Source organism: Anabrus simplex, chromosome 5, assembly GCF_040414725.1.
Source record: "Anabrus simplex isolate iqAnaSimp1 chromosome 5, ASM4041472v1, whole genome shotgun sequence".
NCBI classification, from domain to species: Eukaryota; Metazoa; Arthropoda; class Insecta; order Orthoptera; family Tettigoniidae; genus Anabrus; species Anabrus simplex.
The window spans coordinates 424,641,307-424,662,286 of record NC_090269.1 but is presented as its reverse complement, the minus strand read 5'-3'; the positions used below and the strand labels follow the sequence as shown (position 1 = coordinate 424,662,286).

General features: G+C 39.1%; 1 protein-coding gene across 1 annotated transcript; it reads right to left on the bottom strand.

The window, feature by feature from the left end:
- Positions 1-464: 464 nt before the first annotated feature.
- On the bottom strand, positions 465-5,002 carry LOC136874600 (cuticle protein 19-like). Its single transcript, XM_067148234.2, has 3 exons — positions 4,988-5,002; positions 828-1,004; positions 465-695 (listed from the first exon to the last, which is right to left on the bottom strand). The coding sequence occupies exons 1-3, from the start codon at positions 5,000-5,002 to the stop codon at positions 465-467; spliced, it is 423 nt and encodes a 140-aa protein (XP_067004335.1).
- Between the last annotated feature and the right edge of the window lie 15,978 nt (positions 5,003-20,980).

The following is a 20,980-nucleotide window of genomic DNA, read 5'->3' as shown; positions in this document are numbered from 1 at the left end:
AATTAAATAAATAAATAAATAAATGAATAAATGAATAAATAAATAAATATACTTACACATTGCTAAAGACAAAGATGGGACAGAGATAGATAAGTGATAGTAACAAGCCAGGGTTAATAGCAAACATTGTAATATTCCTGAAATTTAGTCTGAGCTTCCAAACCAAATATCCTATCAGTTTTGTAGACTCATATGAAATTTGTAAGTATGGAGAAGGGGAATCGGCATACTTCAGAACGTCACGCATCATCGATTTGTTTGTAAATCATCCTGGGAAATTAGAGGATCAACGGTAGAAAATCATATAATCCTCTTCTATGTACAGTATTCCCAAGGAGTAGGCACAGAGGGTAAGGGGTGGAAAGTAGCCGGTACACAATCTACACTTCACAATTTCAATTTTATTATAAAAATAAATGTCTACAATCTAACAAATTTATTGACTTTAACATTGGGGTAAGTTATCAGTAATGATGTCCGTGGTGAGTCGGGTGGCTGTGGTGCTGAGAGTTGTGCACCTCGGCGTGGAAGCCGTCCTTGTCCGCGATGTACTTCACGTTCCGAGTGTTCCCGTCATGCTCCTTGAGACTGTATTCTCCCTGGACGTGATGACCGTCATGGTACTCCTGCTGGTTGTGGATGTCTCCTGTGTGGTGGTCGACCACTCCGTACTTGAACTCGTAGTGTGGGGGAGCCTGGAACAATAGTTTACAGCACTTTTAGTAATTGTTACCCGAATATCTGAGAATTTTCTTCTCACCACAAAGTCGATCATAGCTCAGAATTGCTTACAAATGTTTCCTTAAGTCTAACCACTTTCTACTCACCACGTAATCGACGATGTGCTCTTCATGTCCATGTTTGTCTTTCACCACAGCGTGGATGGGTTGAGCGTGTCCCTTGACTGGACCAGTGAAGTGTATGTAGGACTCGGCGTGTCCTCCGGACTGATGACCGTACTGACCACTCACAGCGATCACCAGGGTAGCGGACAACACCAAGAACTGTAGAAAAGAAATCAGGATGAATCTAACAAACATTTCAGTCTTTCGATAAACTTATCAGATTTTGAAAAGTGAAATTTTCGCGTTAAAACGTTGTACACGTTAAAAATATTTGAAATCTTTAAGCCGTTTCAATAATGAAATTACCAATAATTCGCCCCAGTGCAGCAGTGGGTCTTTGGCCAAAGGTGGGCTTTTATACAAGTGGAGGCACATGCTTCCCCTAGTGCACCGTCACTGCCTTGTCCTACATAGGAGGCGTGGTGTCTCATACAGCCAGCGTCTTGGAAAGGTGTGACAATATAATGTATATAAGAAAATATTTATTATTTTACCACCTTTTCAGTACAATGCAGAATGTTAACATATGAGTTAAAACATTGTTGAAATATTATGAATCATCTTCAGTCAATATCAAAACCTTATTTTACCAGGTACCTGGTTAAGATTATTCTAAAATTATGTATGTAGGATGAAATTTACGGTTCGTACAGTATATAAACATATTTCTGAGATAATTAAAACTCTAATACAATGATAAATTCGTGCGTAGTTTCACTTAAAGAATGAGGCGTCATTTGATTAGAAGGAACATGATTGATGGTTTGAAGCCGTAGCCAGTGTTCGATGTAGATAGAAATTGACAAGTTAATATATAGAAAAAAGTATAAAATAGGTTCAATGCTAAGTATAAAATGGGAAGGAAAAACATTCCAATTACTGAGCCAATGTCGTTATTTGACGTTGGCGTGTATTACTCGAAACATTTATAAGAGATGAGTCAACAGTTAATAAAGATTGTTTATAATTTAGCCCGCCGAGATTGTGTTCAACATATAATTTGGACTAATTAGTTGTGAGTGAACAATGTGAATTTGCCGAAATAATAATGGGCCGTTACTCGCTATATTGGAGTGATTTGACGCGAAGAGGGTGATGATATTCGTTGCTTGGAATTGGAAGTTTTGTAATTGAGTTGATATCTAAAATAAATATTGTTGAATAGTTGTTGTTATTTTCTTAATGTAAATGACATATTTTAACGTTGATTGATGATTTTCATTACTTGTAATAAGGTGTGACATTCCGAGTGATTAGCCCACCGCCGCACTGGGGCGGAATGTTGGTAATTTCACGAATGAATAGGTTTAAACATTTGCAGTCGATGAAATTAAATCATGATTTCCTTCTGGGAACTAAATCGTTGTACATATAGTCGGGGATCTCTGAAAACTACTGTAACGATCTTATGGGCACTGGTTATCTGAAGCAGGATATTTTCATATGTTGACTACTCTATAAAATCGTTTTAAATTAAAGAAAAATAAATATGCTTGGTCTATGATTTTGTCACCTTCTGCGCAAAATTATGCAAATCAGGGTGGGAAGGGTGTCAAAATTCCCTTAGAGAAATCAAGTGATCATAAATGCGTCTTTCAATGAATTAAACTAAAATTGTTAACAATTGATCGTTTTTCAGAGACATCTGTACGGAATTTTGAGTCGACAAATATAGGATTAAGTGAATCGAAATGAGGAAAATGATTCAGTACCTATAAAACTACCACAAATGAAATAACCAGTTCTCTGGAGTGTGATGGGATGAGGCCTCTTTGATAAACGAGTCTTCTGTATGTCTCTCAGTCAATACTTTACATCACAGCCTGCAAGATCAGATGGACCATCTGTACTGAAAGATGATCCACATGAACCGATAACAAATGTGTCAAAAAGTGAAGGCTATCGTAAGTTTCTACGCATGTCGGAAGATGCAAAGTGGGTCTCGGTCCAGTAAGTGGCCACGGCTCAACCGTGGTTCTACGCCTCTGCGTACGGGAGACGGAACAGGGCTGGACTTCACGGCTGGCCCCAACCATCGACTATCCTGAGAATGGTTTTTCGTGGTCTTCCATTCTCCTGCACTAAGGCGAATGGCGGGACCGTTTCTAGCCCAGGCCACGGCTGCCGACCCCTTCATCTTCGAGCTTCTTCTTCACCGTAACAAATCTCCCGGCCTGAGAGACGGCGTCATCGTCTAACAGGCCTGCCTCCCCTTTCAGGGGATGAGAGAAAACATTTTTAGTAGTAGTTCTACACATACAATCATTCAAATGTTTAGGCATTTCAACGCTTACAATATTCAGACAATGTATTTTGTTTTCCGTTTCACCCCTCTTTGATAATACGTGTCTCAGTCAAGCATGGCGTTCACAATTCGTGAATCTCGGAAGAGAACATCTTTATCACCCTATATTCTGTGTCATTATAGCAAGCCTGATTATGTCCAGATTATTCAATAAGTAAAAATCGCACTTAAAATGTCTACCTCTTGTGATGTTCCTCTCATAACCTAAAGTATCAGTAATACTAAGAAAAAACAAAATAAATACACACTTTCATAAGACCTACCAGCTAACATTCCAACACCATTATTATTATTATTATTATTATTATTATTATTATTATTATTATTATTATTATTTTCTCTTACTGAATATGACCAACTTAGGACCACGTACAATGAATCCAGTGCATTCATTTCGATTTGTTTCCTGCTGATTTCTTCTTCCCAATAGTTCTTTATTGTTTCACTGTGCTTTTTACTCCTCTCTTCTGTCCAGTTGTTATTCCGTTCCTTCTTTTCTTTCTCCTGGAAACCCTTGAAATTTTATATCAGTCTCCTGAAAGTTTTTCTGTTATTCCCATCTCTCTTTTATAATTTATATGCAATGACTGCCTCTGTGGATCCGTGGTAGAGTGTCGGCCTCCGGATCCCAAGATAGCAGGTTCAAACCCGGCAGAGGTAGTCGGATTTTTGAAGGGCGGAAAAAAGTCCATTCGACACTCCATGTCGTACGATGTCGGCATGTAAAAGGTCTCTGGTGATACAAAGAGAGATCCGGTTTACTCTGTCTGCCATCTAGCGGACCTAGAGTAAAACGGAACGTCAAAATTGACGAGCAGACAGCCAGATGGCGTCAAATCGAAATGTCTGCACACGGTAGCTGAGGCTATACGATTATTATTATTATTATTATTATTATTATTGTTATTATTATTATTATTATTATTATTATTATTATTACTGACTGCCTTTCTTGCTCTTGTAAATATGATTATGCTTTTGTTTTGTGAGTCTGGAATTACCATCCTCATTATGTGGCCAAATAACTTAACTCTCCCCTTCCTTATCGTATCAGACGTTATTTCAGTTTCTTTATTTTTGTAGACTTCTCCATCCTTCCCGTGTCTGAACTCCGCATTTTCAGTGTTTAAGGGGCCGTAGATTTTTCTTATAATATTTATTTCCTTTTTCTCTAGCTCTTCTACTTGTCCTGTTTCTATGGAGAACATACACTCTGTAGCATAGAGAATTTCTGGTTTAAATTATTATTGTTATTATTATTATTATTATTATTATTATTATTATTATTATTATTATTATTAAAAACCTATAGCCTGTTTTCCAGTCAATGAGCGAGTCAGGGATGGGATGAAAAAGCGTCCAACTTACGGCGAGGTTATGAATTGTGCCGGCTGCCGAGGCCTGTCGCACGCCTCTGGGGCAATGGTTAATGACTGACAGATGAAATGAAATGATAGTGGAGAGTGTTGCTGGAATGAAAGATGACAGGGAAAACCGGAGTACCCAGAGAACAGCCTGTCCCGCCTCCACTTTGTCCAGCACAAATCTCACATCGAGTGACCGGGATTTGAACCACGCTATCCAGCGGAGAGAGGCCAGCGCACTGCCACCTGCGCCACGTGGTTCTTATTATTATATTCTTTTAACGACTGCTATTTAAAACACACCAGCTGATGAAATACATAGTCTTCCTGGATACTTCATGTCAAGTATTATGCCATTTGTTGTTTTAAACGTTAGAATTTCAGTTTTTAGATAGGCCTAAAATGTGAAATGAATATGATTATTTTTACGCGTTTTAACCGTTAGAACTCCCCTCACTCTGTGTAGTACTTACCGCGAGCTGAGCCATGTTCCACACTGATGTAGAGCCACCAGTCTGCCACTCTTTTATACGAGGGAGAGAAATTTGGAGTACCACGCACCGCAGCGGGATTACGTCACGGTGTGGTCCTGTACTGTGACACTCCAGAGGTTCTGGTACTTTGTGTACAGAGGTCAAGTACGATTATGTCGATTCTAGATTCCGAGTATAACGACGGAAGGGAACGGACATATATTATATAGTAACATACCGAGAGATCCAGAATTGATGTATAGTCATATTAGCATAGTCACTAAGGAGACAACTTTACTCTCTCTCCCCTATTATAACTGAAGGTAGTGATTTATAGTCATTTTGTAATTCTTGGGTTCGGTTCATTGTCGCCAACCATACAGTTTAGGGACCCTACTTGCCGATAAGATGTCTTTCAGTTACTGTTCATCTCGCATGTTGGCACTATGTAGTCAAATATATTGCGTGACTTTGCGAAATTATACGTACCCCACTACAGTTTTTTTTTTTTTGCTAGTTGCTTTACGTCGCACCGACACAGATAGGTCTTCTGGCGACGATGGGACAGGAGAGGCCTAGGAGTGGGAAGGAGGCGGCTGTGGCCTTAATTAAGGTACAGCCCCAGCATTTGGCTGGCTTGAAAATGGGAAACCACGGAGAACTATTTTCGGGGCTGCCGACAGTGGGGTTCGAACCTATTATCTCCCGAATACTGGATACTGGCCACACTTAAGCGACTGCAGCTATCGAGCTCGGTCCCCACTACAGTGTTGTGAAAATCAATAGTTACAGGTGCGAGTATACGTAAAGCATATTTTCTCTTTTTTTCAATAGGATTGTAAATCTATTTAAATAACACCAGGCAAGTAGAATTGTGGCAAGTTCGAATAATTCCTTTAATACCGTACCGTAGTCGGTGTGAAATGACGAACGCAGCATTTTATTAATACGATCTTATTTCTTCCAATTCCTTCTTTATTGCTTATTTGAAGAGAGACGGAAACATTCACGCATAAGAAAGGAAAGACATTAATTTCTGAAACTTTTGAAAATCTCACTCATAAACAGTTATTAATGGGTTTTTAAAAATAAAGGCAGAAATATATTATATGAAATTGATTTAAGGGGAGAGTGTTTCTTTCCTTAATAAGTAATGCGCGAAATCACGATTTAACTATAACTATGAACAATTAACAAGTTACAGAAACTGGCAGCCAGAACGATGCGATGGTGAGACTTGTGATGTCCGAATACGATTTTAAACTAACAAGCTTTGCTCCAGTTCTCCATTTATTTTCTGTAAAGGTGACCCTTTTTGTGAGGAAAACAAAAATAATTAAAATATGTACCCCAGACCTGTTGCGTCTTCTTCAGGCTAGAGATTCCCTTTGCGAGCATTTATTTTCCTCATTCTGAGTCAGGGGATGACCTTTTCTTAATCGGCTGACAAAATGCATTCAGTCTAAGGACAATCCAGAATTATAATATTGTTTAGTGGCCATCACGAACGGTTTAAAAATAACTAATTACTATTTATAAGCATGAATAGGCGACATTCATTTTCGATGAAATCTAGTGGGACACTGAAAAAATTCAGACTAAAAACTGAATATTTTGTAAAAAAAAAAAAAAAAAAGAATTTGTTATAAATCATCGAAAATTGTCTTAAGAATGTTTATTTCAGGCTCTTACTTATATCATAAAGTCCGGCTCTCAGGATGGCTTGTCAGCGTACTGGCGTAGGGCCGAGCTCGTTTCTAGGACGAGCCGAGGATATTAACCAAATTTGATTAATTCTTCTAGCTCGGGGACAGAGTGTTTGTGTTCATCCTAATGCACCTTCCCCTACACACAGCATATTGCACTCCTAACCACCACAGAAACATGGATCAGTAAATGAAAACCCCCAACATAGGTTTAACTTCAGGAAAGGCACCCGGCATACGTAAAACAGATCTACCCCCTGTGGGTGGGGGTGGTAGAATAACACCCACGGTATCCCTTGCCTGTCGTAAAAGACGACTAAAAGGGGACCCGGGGAGTCTGAACTTTGGAGAGTGGGTTGGCGACCACGGGGCACTTAGCTGAGTCCTGACATTGCTTCCTCTTACTTGTGTCAGGTTCCTCACCTTCATCTGTCCTATCCGACCTCCCTTGGTCAACTCTTGTTCTTTTCGACCCCGACGGTATTAGGTTTGCGAATCCTAGGGAGTCTTTCATTTTCACGCCCTTCGTGGCCCTTGTCTTCCTTTGGCCGATAACTTCATTTTTCTAAGTGTCGGATCCCTTCCAATTTTTTCCCTCTGATTACTGTTATAAAGAGGATGGTAGCCTAGTTGTACTTCCTCTTAAAACAATAATCACCACCACCACCACTAAAACGGGGCTTACTCTAGACTGGAGGCGCTGACGCCAGATAACTGGAAAAAAAAGCCAGTTAAGTAGAAGAATCTCTTAACTACCCATACAGTATATGAAATATGATCCACATGAACTGATAATAAATTTGTCAATCCCCTCTCAATCTTTCACATCCTATTCAACCCACCCGCATCTCTTGGCCAGAGAGAGAGAGAGAGAGAGAGAGAGAGCGAGCGTAACCCTCTAGGTGGCCCGCCCCATCCCTTCAGGGTGGGGAATGAACAACTGAGGACTATCGTATGTTTCTACGCAAATAGCAATTCAAATGTATAGGCAATTCAGCACTTACAATGTTCCGACAATATACTTTGTTTTACGTTTTGTGTGTTTATACGACGCTAATACTAGGCACAAGCAAAACTTTTTAGACAAGTATAACTTGGTTCTGGAGTGTGAATAATCGAATGGTAGTACAAAATTCACTAGACACATTAAAAGCAAGCAATTCTCTCTCCAAAATTCCTTCTTTCAATAAATTAATTATAGGGCCTATTCAAAGGGAAACCGTTAAAGACTGCGCAGTTTTATAGGTTAAATAAAATTGTTTTATTTTCCAAGGTCTTGAATGTGGTGGCGAATCGTGAATTCACAGAGGCTTGCAGACTGAACGCTAAAAGACATAACAGACTAAAATGAAGATGTATGTATGTACGTATGTATGCATGTATGTATTAGGTATGTTGATTTCATAATTGTTTTTATTCAATGAGTTGAATTTTCGAAAACACGTATGCACTGCTTAAATTTACAAGTTGTCCATTTCATGACCGTATCGATGTTTAATCAAGAAGTAAGTATAAATAACCACCTAATCGATACTTTATTAATGCCTCAGGCAAAATTGAATAAAATTAAAACTTACAGGACATGTTTCGACCACTTAGTGGTCCTCTTCAGCTGTATAAATAAATAACTGAAAAGAAAAACATAGACAATAAGCACAAATGAAAGTTCTTTGGAGACTCTTTTGATAAAAATGGAGGTCGTCAGAATAGGTCATCTTGCCTTTCGTTCTTGTTTGGAAAAGATGTTTATTCTGCGCTGTCTAGAGGGTCTGTCTTTGAGCGCGACCTGGTGAAGTAACGATGTGATACAGTTTGACAGTTCATGGAAAACTCTGGAGAGAAGGGAAGTAGAGTTTCATCGTCATCTAAAATAACATGTGAGGGAGGAGGGAGATTGGGCTGTGCTTCTGCGATGTCGTGTTTGATTATATCTCTTGTTCGTCTAGTCTGTTTCATGTCTACCCATTCTAAGTATTTGCTAATATTCTCATATAAGATGTTTTTATGCTCGTTGTTTTCGTTGAGATTCTCTTCACCGTTTTCCAATTTATCAAGAACGATGTGGATGTTTTCCAGGTTGTTCATAAGATTACCTTTATTAATCATACAGATAATTTGAAGGTCCTGTTTTATATTGGTGAATTTGTGGTTGGACTCTTTCATATGGGATCCCATGGCAGAGAATCTTTTGTATCTTTCAGCATTGACGTGTTCTTGATATCTAATTGAGAAGTTCCTTCCAGATTGTCCCACGTAAGTTTTTTTACATTGAGCACAAGTCAGCTTATAAATACCCGATTCCTGGAATTCGTCATCTTTAAGTTTATTAGCTTTATTATGACTAAAGAACCTATGTTTCGTGTTGTTGTTTGTAGAGAAGGCTACCTTGGTATTGTGTTTCTTGAATAAGTTGGTGATTTCGTAAATCTTCGGGTTATTAAAGGTGAATTTTACATATCCTTTTTCTTTTTCTGAAACTTAAACAGCATTTATAAGCTGACTTGTGCTCAATGTAAAAAAAACTTACGTGGGACAATCTGGAAGGAACTTCTCAATTAGATATCAAGAACACGTCAATGCTGAAAGATACAAAAGATTCTCTGCCATGGGATCCCATATGAAAGAGTCCAACCACAAATTCACCAATATAAAACAGGACCTTCAAATTATCTGTATGATTAATAAAGGTAATCTTATGAACAACCTGGAAAACATCCACATCGTTCTTGATAAATTGGAAAACGGTGAAGAGAATCTCAACGAAAACAACGAGCATAAAAACATCTTATATGAGAATATTAGCAAATAGTTAGAATGGGTAGACATGAAACAGACTAGACGAACAAGAGATATAATCAAACACGACATCGCAGAAGCACAGCCCAATCTCCCTCCTCCCTCACATGTTATTTTAGATGACGATGAAACTCTACTTCCCTCTCTCCAGAGTTTTCCATGAACTGTCAAACTGTATCACATCGTTACTTCACCAGGTCGCGCTCAAAGACAGACCCTCTAGACAGCGCAGAATAAACATCTTTTCCAAACAAGAACGAAAGGCAAGATGACCTATTCTGACGACCTCCATTTTTATCAAAGGAGTCTCCAAAGAACTTTTATTTGTGCTTATTGTCTATGTTTTTCTTTTCAGTTCTTTATTTATACAGCTGAAGAGGACCACTAAGTGGTCGAAACATGTCCTGTAAGTTTTAATTTTATTCAATTTTGCCTGAGGCATTAATAAAGTATCGATTAGGTGGTTATTTATACTTACTTCCTGCTTAAATTTGTCACGTTATTTTTCATTTGGAGGGGTTTGAACTCTCCAACCCCCTCCCCCGCCCCCCTTGCGGCCCTGTAGGACGTGTCCATAGGGGAATTTTCCTGTTTTGATATCAGAAATTACTCTCCGACGTTAGTTACAAATGCAACCTGTATAGAGTCGCAGTAACTGTAGTGTTCTATCTATGCCCGTATCTTCCAACTTGTACGAAGGGATTTCAATATATACGGTAATGCAACACATTTTCTTTCTAAAAGCAAGTTGGATTTATTGAGGATGGCGGTGCGTGCTATATGTTCAGTGGTTCAGTGAACCCCCTAGGAATTAATAAGTCTATGTAAAATGGTATATTACAGCCTGTTCCTTTAATAAGCTCTGTATATCCACGCGCGTAGCGGTATTTTTGACATCAACACTCTGTTGCTCTTCGGAACCAGCGGAGAGGTTCAATTTCAGGACTGTGGTAGCGGGGCAGTGAGACGTAAGGAGGGTGCGCAAGGCGAGGGGCTGTGAGGAGCAGGGAAAACAGCCCAGGAATCGCTGGCGACTGGACCAGCGATAGACACGAGTTACATCGAGCAGTTCCGTAATTAGCCGAAGCACTGTTAGAGCGCGCGGTTAAAGTTTGCCGTATGCAGTAGACAGACCTTGCCGTATGTGGTAGGTTTTTGAGGGGTTTTAATTTGACGATTTTGCAGTTCTGATGTAATTAACCACAATGAGCCAGAATATTTTGGTAACTACGTTTTGTATAGAATCAACAGGCGTTCGTAGCCTGTCTTTTTGTAATTAATGTCGTTTCATTTGTAAGTGGTGATGGCCATTATTGTTTTAAGAGGAAATACAACTAGGCAACCATCTATATATAAAATAAGAGTTTTGTCTGTACATAGCTGAGAATTTAAAAAGAATTGTATGTCTGTGTAACGGTCGTGTCCACAGTAACGTGGAAATGCACTTTTTCGTTTTCCGTAATTTCTGTCTGTCTGTATGTATGTACACGCATCATGAGAAAACGGCTGAAGAAAATTTAATAAAAATCGGTATGTAAAGGCTGAGAATAAGTCACTACAATCTAGGCCGTAAATAATTTTATTAACGCTGAGTGAAATGCCAGTTTAGGGGAAGGCCTAAAATTTAATTCTCAAATATGTATGCTATTAGCGGTCCTATCGATAATTACTACATACCTAAAGTTATATAGAATTAAATTTCCGATCATTTATGCTTTATACATTCTTGCCGTATCGAATATGATAACCGAGATATTCGTTAATTTGTAATTTTGTTGCTAAGTCCATATCATCACCGAGCCACAAGATAATGGATAAACAGAATTTAATGAAAATCGGTCTGTAGAGTCGGGGAATAAGAAACTACAGTTTAGGCTCTAAATAATTGTATTCACCCTGGACGAAATAGTAGTTCAGGGGAAGGCACCTAAAATATAATTTTTGTATGTTCTTGGTCGTATCGAAAAGTACTACGTAAAAAAGTTATAGAGAATACCATTTCCGATCATTTATGTTTTATTCAGTTTTACCGTACCGACGACGGTAATAGTAATACTTCAGACTGGAAGGAAACTAAATCTGGGGGCCTACAATATCGAAAGCTCATGAAATCGATCAACAATAACATTACATGGACCATTGTTTGTTGTGATGTTCTTTGTCGTTTATGCTGCCACTCATCTTCGATAGATGGGGCTACTGCTGCGTACCTAGTATGACAGCCTGTCTGAATATTGGCGGGAAGTAGCTAGGGAGTTGGATAACTTTCTTCTTTAGCATGCCATTCCTCTGGTTCATACATTTTCTGATACTGCTGGTACGTAACACACTGGTTCATCACAGTATTCCACCTATTCGACCCCTACTCTGAGGCGCTGATTGGAATGCTCAGTGTGCAAACTTAACAAAATAATAACAGAGTGGAAGCGTAGGACAGTTCGTTAAAAGTGAGAAAATGTGTGGTTTTTCATTTAATCGCAACATTCCTACTGACGCCATTATAATGATATGTGTTGATTTCAGTTGGGAAAACCACTCTTTCTGATGTTGTAAAAAGGCATATGGAGAGTGAGTGTCTGCCATTATAATGAAAATTCTACAACTTGATTGTAACTGATGGTAGACAACAGGGCCTACCATTAACATGAAAATTCCCTAAACCAGTCTTCCATGAGAAAAGACGTATGGTAAATTCCCCGTCGCGTTTCTGGAGTAATGTTAAGAACTATGCAATTTAATACAATCTTACTCACAACGTGTACAGTACCTAATCAAGAATTCCGCAGCGAAGCACGGGTTAATCAGTTAGTCCTCTATATATAAAGAAAAAATGGAAGGGATCCTACGCTTCGAATATGAAGGTGTCGGCCAAAGAAAGCCAAAGGCCGCGAAGGGCGTGAAAATGAGACTCCCTAGGCCTCGAGTGTTCTAATACTGTCGGGGTCGGAAAAGAACAAGACTTGATCAAGAGAGGTCGGACAGGGTAGATGAAAGTAAGGATCCTGGTGCAAGTAAGTGGAAGCAATGCCAGGACCTTGCTAAGGGCCCCGTGGTCGCCAACCTACGCTCCCAAGTTGAGAGCCCCTGGAGCCTTTCATTAGCTATACATGTTTTTATAAAAGTAAGCAGCAAAATACGTCAATACATAAACAACAGTAGTCTGCCTAAGACGTTCTTGAAGAAGTTATTTGTACACAAGCAACGTCTCCAAAATCAGAGGAAATTGGATCAGCTTTAAGTAATTGCACATCATATTCTCTGTCCTTCATCTTCATTATTTGGGTAACTTCTTCGAGTTGTAGCCATGTCCCTTCAAAGAAAAGTAGCGTTTCTAATCAAGCAATGTCACTACTTTACATCTATGTAAACATCAAGTAACAATAAATCTCAACACGTTATTTCCGACAGCAGTGAACCCCCAGACGCTTTATCCACGCGCCGCCACTGATGTTATTCCCAATACCTTATTTGTCAATGTAATCTCCGTTCAATGCTGCGGTCTTACGTCACCGTAATATGAGGGCCTGTATTCCTGCATAGTATCAGTGGTCGATGTCGGAGCCAACGTCGTGCTGCATCGATAACTTCCCCATCATCCACATAGTGCTTCCCGCGGAGTGCATCTTTCATTGGACTAAACAGATTGAAGCCAGAAGGCGCGAGATCCGGGCTGTAGGGTGGATGAGGAAGAACAGTCCACTCAAGTTTTGTGAGTCCCTGTCGTGTGCGCAGACTTGTGTGAGGTCTGGCTTTGTCGCGGAGAAGAAGTTCGTTTGCATTTTTGTAGCTATGAACACGCTGAAGTCGTTTCTTCAATTTCCTTAGAGTAGCACAATACACTTCAGAGTCGATCGTTTCACCTTGAAGGAGGACATCGAACAGAATAACCCCTTCACAGTGATGACGAAACACTCCTCGCCCAACGACTCGCCGTGCTTTTGTCCACTGCCAGGTCTCCGTAGACATTCTGCAAGCGCCTGTGAATATCTGTGTTGCCCTGGTCTTTCTCGAAAAGAAACTCAATAACTGCCCGCTGTTTGGTACGTACCTTCGTTACAGACGTCACTTTGAAGGCTAGTTTTAGCGCTGCCAAATGAAACTGTACGAGACGAGGCAGGGATATTCAAAGATGTCCCAAACAAAATTCCCCGAGAAATAAACTGTGTTGCATTATGTATTGAACGACCCTCGTAGCCTATATTATTCTTATCCTTTTGTATTCGTTACGCCTACTAGAGAGGGCATTTGAATTTCTGTGGTACAATGTATCTTCTTTTCTTCCCAATATATCTTCATTCGTTCACTGAGTGCATTTCTGAGTTCTCCTGTCCATCCTGTATAATTTATTCTAAGTTTCTGTGCAAATTTTCTGCTTAATAAGCTTCAAATTTTGTTCTATCTTGAATGGTTTCCCGGTAATACCAATTATTTCTCGATCTTCATTTGTTTCCACTAACCATTTGTTTCGGGTTTTCAGGGAAGTACTAGGTTTAGAAGTTTCTATGTCAGCCTACAATCACCTAGTAAGTGTAGTTGTCGGTAGAATTTTAAATAGCCTTTTTCTAATCGTGACTGTATATTTTCTTTAGTTTGAAAAATTTTCTTCACCCGAATTCCATTTTCGTATTTTGGCCCTAGGACCCGTTGCTGTCAGCTTACATGCGCACGATTCAAAGCGATTTGATAGAATTTGAAGATGATCTTTATTTAATAGTGTGTATTTATTACAGATATGGTACACTGTTATAATTAGTGTTGTAACCAGACGGAAAAACATTAAGATTAACATTAACATTAAGATTAACATTAACATTAACTAAGTCGACACTGGGAATTATGGCTTCCTTATAAACAAGATTTTCCATTTTCACACAAGACAAATGCTGAGACTGTACCTTAATTAAGGCCACTGCCGCTTCCTTCCCGGTCCTAACCCTTTCCTATTCTGTCGTGTGTCGGTGCGACGTAGAGCAAACTCTAAAACAGAATTTTCCTCTCTTGCTTTTCGATGTATTTTATTCGTGACCTGCCACCAGTTACCGGAGTTACGGATGGATTAAGTGCCTCTGGTTCGATCACTGTGCTGTCATGTTGTAAATTTTGAACTTGTTGATATAGAATATTTTGTGTCTGTTCCAGGTGATTTTGCAATCTCTTTGCAGATTATAAGTTCTTTGTTTGCGGTTGAATAATTGTGCCTAGATACCTGAATTCTTCTACATGAAAGATTTTTCCGAATTTGGTGACTAATGGTTGAGTGTCGAATCTTAATTTAGTTCCTTCCATATACCGGTTCTTCTTAAATGAAATATGGAGTTCGGTTTTTGTCACTATTTCATGAATATTTTTCTATAAACTCGATTGTGTCTTGTCTGTTGTTGGAAACGATTTAAAGGTCATCTGCAAAACTAAGCAATCCAGGAGAATTTTGTTTTTAACAAGTCTGCCAAAACTTATCACTTTAGTTTCTTTTCTCGTTAAAAAGAAACAAAACAAAAACGATTATTGTAGTTATGTTAAATTTGGAACAATACAAACATGTATTTGTAATTTAAGAATGGATAATATAATCACTGATGACAGGAAAGATGGTACAACGAACTAACTTCTAATAAGAAGTTAAAAATCGACCTCAGCATCTGGGAGAATGCAGCTTTTGACCTGGGTATTGTTCACACGAGGGTTTACAATACTTTGAATAGGAACGACGAAGGCACGAGTCTGATCAAAGAGATCGTATAAAGGAAAGGAAAACCAGAGGAGAATTAAACACTATGGTCTACAAGATTAGCCCCAGGCTGTCTCAACTTGGAAGGTTAGCTTGGCGATCAAGGAGCCCTTACATGCGCCGTGGCATTGCTTCCCCTTACTTGAGCTACGTTCCTCACGTTCATAGATATCAATCAATCAATCAATCAATCAATCAATCAATCAATCAATCAATCAATCAATCAATCAATCAATCAATCAATCAATCAATCAATCAATCAATCAATCAATCAATCAATCAATCAATCAATCAATCAATCAATCAATCAATCAATCAATCAATCAATCAATCAATCAATCAATCAATCAATCAATCAATCAATCAATCAATCAATCAATCAATCAATCAATCAATCAATCAATCAATCAATCAATCAATCAATCAATCAATCAATCACTGATCTGCATTTAGGGCAGTCGCCCAGGTGGCGATTGCAAAGAAGTTGGAAATTTATTGAACATATTGCTTGGTAACCTATTCCAATCCCGAACTCCCCTTCCTATAAACGAATATTTGCCCCAATTTGTCCTCTTGATTTCCACCTTTATCTTTATATTGCCATCTTTCCTACCTAAAGACACCACTCAAACTTATTCGTCTACTGATGTCATTCCAAGCCATCTCTCCACTGAAATCGGACATAGCACTTAGTCGAGCAGCCCGTCTCCTTTCTCCCAAGTCTTCCCAGCCCAACTTTGTAACATTTTTGTAACGCTACCCTTTTGTCGGAAATAATCCAGAACAAATCAAGCTGCATTTCTTTGGATTTTTTTTTTCAAGTTCTTGAATCAAGTAATCCTAGTGAGGCTCCCATAAACTGGAACCATACTCTAGTTGGGGTCTTACTAGAGACTTATATGTCCTTTCCTTTACGTGCTTACGACAACCACTAAATACTCTCATAACCATGTGCAGAGTTCTGCACCCTTTATTTATAATCATATTTATAAGATTATCCCTATGAAGATCTTTCACCTAGGTACTTATAATGATCTCCAAAAGGAACTTTCACCCCTTAACGCAGTAATTAAAACTGAAAGGAGTTTTCCTATTTGTGAAACTCATAACCTGACTTTTACCCCGTTTATCATCATACTATTGCCTACTGTCCACCTCACAACATTGTGAAGGTTATTTTGCAGTTGCTCACAATCTTGTAACTTATTTATTACTCTGTACAGAATAACATCATCTGCAAAATGCCTTATATCCACTTCTTTACACATATCATTAATATATATAGGAAAACATAAAGGTCCAATAACACTGCCTTGAGAAATTCCCTCTCTTAATTATTACTCTAATTCTCTGAGTTATATTTTCTAGAAATATAGCCACCCATTCAGTCACTCTTTTGTCAAGTCCAATTGCACTCATTTTTGCAAGTAGTTTCCCATGATCTAACCCATGAAGTGCCTTAGATAGGTCAAATGCGATATAGTCTATTTGACCTCCTGAATCCAAGATATCTGCTATATCTTGCTGGAATCCTACAAGTTGAGCTTCAGTGGAATAACCTTTCCTTAAATCGAACTGCCTTTTATCAAACCAGTTATTAATTTCGCAAACATGTCTAATATAATTAGAAAGAATGCTTTCCCAAACCTTACATGCAATGCATGTCAAACTTACTGGCCTGTAATTTTCCACTTTATGTCTATCACCCTTTCCTTTATACACGGGGACTACTATAGCAACTCTCCATTTATTTAGTATAGCTCCTTCATGCAAACAATAATCAAACAAGTTCTTCATAATTTCATCATTTTACCATGGGGAGGGTCCTTTGAATATTCTCGCTCGCCTTTTTGGGCATGCTTGTCAAAGAGTTTTACTTTGCTATTAAAGAAGGCGACTTTGTCGTCTAGATTGTTGTAGTTCGTTATGTAATGCGAGGTTGTTTTGCCTGCGTCTTCCAAGAGTCTATCCTATCCGACCTTCCTTGGTCAACTCTTGTTCGTTTCCGATGCGGACGTTATTATTTATTAGGTGTTGAGGGCCGCAATCGTTCTTAACTTAGGAGCGTGTGTTCGCGACCACTGGGCCTTTACATAAGTTCTGGCTTTGCTTCCACTTACTCGTGCAGAGCCCCTCGCTTTCATATGTCCTCTCCGGCCTCCCTTGGTCAAGTATTGTTCCTTTTCGACCCCGACGGTATTAGGTTTGCCAATCTTAGGGAGTCTTTCATTTTCACACCCTTCGTGACCCTTTTCTTTCTTTGGCCAATCCTTCATTTTTGGAAGTGTCGGACCCCTTCCATTTTTTCTTTCTGAATAGTGTTATGTAGAGGTTAGTTGCCTAGTTGTACTTCCTCTTAAACCAATAATCATCACGACCACTCTACAAGTGCAAAAACTTTGTAACCATGCTTCATGGTTCGAGAACTGCTCTCTTCAGCCATCTAACAACACATAGGCTAATGATGTAAGCCTACCTGGAAGCGGATCTGGATTTATTGCGTCAGCGGCCTGGACATAGCCCCTTCCTATTGTGTTATAAATGAAGCCATAGAACAGATAGTAAAGGAAATCAAACAGAAATGTGGGAAAGGAATCACAATATAAGGAGAGGAGATCACAACTCTGAAATTTGCCGATGATATTGTTATTTTACTTCAGTCTGCAGAAGATCTGAAGAAGCTGCTGAAAGGTACGAACACAGAGTTGGAGAACTAGTACAAGATAAAAAATAAATAATTACAAAACAAAAGTAATGGAGTGCATTTAAACGAAGGCAGGTGATGCAGGAAATACTAGATTAGGGAATGGAGTCTTAAAGGAAATAGATGAATATTGTTACTTCGGTAGTAAAATAACTAACGATGGCAGAAGTAAGGAGGTCATGAAATGCAGACAAGCACAAGCAAGGAACACTTTGCTTAAGAAAAGAAATTTGGTCACTCCATACATTGTTGTAGGAATTAGAAAGATATCTTATAAGACGTCTGGAGCGTGTAATTTTATGGAAGTGAAATATGATCAATGACTAGCTCGGAAAGGAAAACAATAGACGCTTTAAAAATGTAGTGATCCAGAAGAACGCTGCAAGTGAGATGAGTGGACCTGTTCGGTTAGTTTTTTTTTTTTTTTGCTAGGGGCTTTACGTCGCACCGACACAGATAGGTCTTATGGCGACGAAGGGATAGGAAAGGCCTAGGAGTTGGAAGGAAGCGGCCGTGGCCTTAATTTCGGTTAGTTTTTAAGGAAAATGTAGGCGGTAAGAACGGTAAGGGTAGAATATGGTATGAATATGACAAACACATTCGATTAGATGCGAGCTGCACTATTTATGAAGAAATGAAACGGTTAGAATAGAATTGGGTGGCATCGGTATTGATCTACAATATCAGAATTTAAAGGATAGATTTTGAAGTCAATGTTGTTAAAAATATGTTCTTTTTAATTTTTTTGGAATAAAAGTAAATTATTACTCTGTGCCAATCCATTAATTATAACTCGAATAGTTAATTAACTCGTTGACTTGTGCAGTCTACGTGTCAGCAGCCTGCGTGCGTATTTGTCTTGCCTCTTGGAGACTATCACTGCGGTTGTCTGCGAGTTCCGGCGGGGTTACATAGTGCGAGTCAACTGAACGGCATTAATACGGTAAATTCAATACATGCCCTACGTGTTTCTCTATGAATCCTAAAAGTACACAGTATTCTAGGAGTTTTCTCAGGAGATTTTCCTAAAATATTCCAGTAATATTCTAAAACATTCATAAATATTCCTGTCCCACTCTTTGTCTAAATGGTTAGCGCACTGCCCTTCGTACCTGAGAGTCCCGGGTTCTATTCTCGTCTGGGTCGGGGATTTTTATCGCTTCTTATTAATTCTTCTGGCTCGGGGACTGGATGTTTGTGTTTGTCCCAACACTGTCCTGTTCATATTCTGACAACACACCACACTAGCAACCAACAGAGCAACACGCAATAGTGATTAATCCCTCCATATAGGGTTGGCATCCGGAGGGCATCCGGTAATAAAACAGGTCCAACACCACATGTGAGATGCAGTTAGCACCCGCTACCCCACAGGTGTGGGAAAAGCGGTAGAAGAATTAGAAGGAATTCTATATATCCCTGCTGAGATAAAGGTCTATAAAAGTTAAGAAGCAGCTTAAAGTGGCTCTATTTAACGCCGATTAATATTATAATGTTGAAACTCGTGAATTTTTAAAAATATGACTGTGATAATTAATGTTTTAAAATTGTTTTATAAAATGCAGTAACTATTTAATTTCAATTAAAAAGGTAACGAAGATTAAGAAATGATTTCCTTATAGAAAAAAAAATAATTTGGCCTTTTACAATTTGATGAACTTTATGACCCCTTCAATTTGGCCCCCTGGGCTCGGGCTCAACAGATCCTCTGGGAAGACACCATTATCCTCGCCAGTGATTTAATGCTTAAGATGATGACGTCTTTTGATCTTCATACAGAGAACTGTGATTTCCGTAGACATTATGTAGGGGAGCAGGGATAGAAGTGAGAAGACACGGTATTAGGTGGCCATTTTTATTAAAAAAATAAATGTCTACAATCTAACAAACTTATTGACAATCGTAATGAGGTGAGTTATCAGTAATGATGTCCGTGGTGAGTCGGGTGGCTGTGGTGCTGAGAGTTGTGCACCTCGGCGTGGAAGCCGTCCTTGTCCGCGATGTACTTCACGTTCCGAGTGTTCCCGTCATGCTCCTTGAGACTGTATTCTCCCTGGACGTGATGACCGTCATGGTACTCCTGTTGGTTGTGGATGTCTCCTGTGTGGTGGTCGACCACCCCGTACTTGAACTCGTAGTGTGGAGGAGCCTGGAACAATAGTTTACAGTACTTTTAATAACTGTTACCCGAATATCTGAGAATTTTCTTCTCACCACAAGGTCGATAATAGCTCAGAATAGCTTACAAATGTTTCCTTAAGTCTAACCACTTTGTACTCACCACGTAATCGACGATGTGCTCCTCATGTCCATGTTTATCTTTCACCACAGCGTGGATGGGTTGAGCGTGTCCCTTGACTGGACCAGTGAAGTGTATGTAGGACTCGGCGTGTCCTCCGGACTGATGACCGTACTGACCACTCGCAGCGATCACCAGGGTAGCGAACAAGACCAAGAACTGTAGAAAAAAATTAGGATGAATGTAACAAACATTTTAGTATTTCGATAAACTTATCAGTTTTTATCGTTTGTAAGCGACTCAATTATTAAAAGTAAAAATTTCGCTTAAAATGTTTGTATATGTTAAAAATATTTTAGTTCTATAAGCTTTTTCAATCGTAAAATTACCAACGTTTCGCCCCAGTGTAGCAGTGACCAAAGGTAGGCGTTTATACAAGTGCAGGTGCATGCTTGTCCTACATAGGAGGCTTGCAGTGGTGTCTGATGCAGCCAGCGTCTTCGAAAGGTGTGACAATCCAACTGATGAGCCCACCGCCACACTGGGGCGAAACGTTGATAGTTACACCATTGAAAAGTTTTTAACATTTTCCATCGATGAAATTAAATTATGATTTCCTTTTGGGAACTCAATCCTTACTCATATTGTCGTGCATATCTGAAAACGACTATAACAATCATATGGGCAGTGGTTATCTGAGCATCTATGTTGACTACCGTTTAAAAATGTTTTAATTTAAAGAAAAACGAACATGCTTGTCCTCTGCGCAGAATTCTTCAAATGAGGGAGGAAAGGAAGAAGGGTGTCAAATTTCTATTGG

Bases quoted from the DNA above. Each gene is read 5' to 3' on its own strand.
- LOC136874600 (XM_067148234.2), bottom strand. The intron at 696-827 runs GTGAGTAGAAAG...CTATTGTTCCAG, and splicing joins AGCACATCGTCGATTACGTG to GCTCCCCCACACTACGAGTT.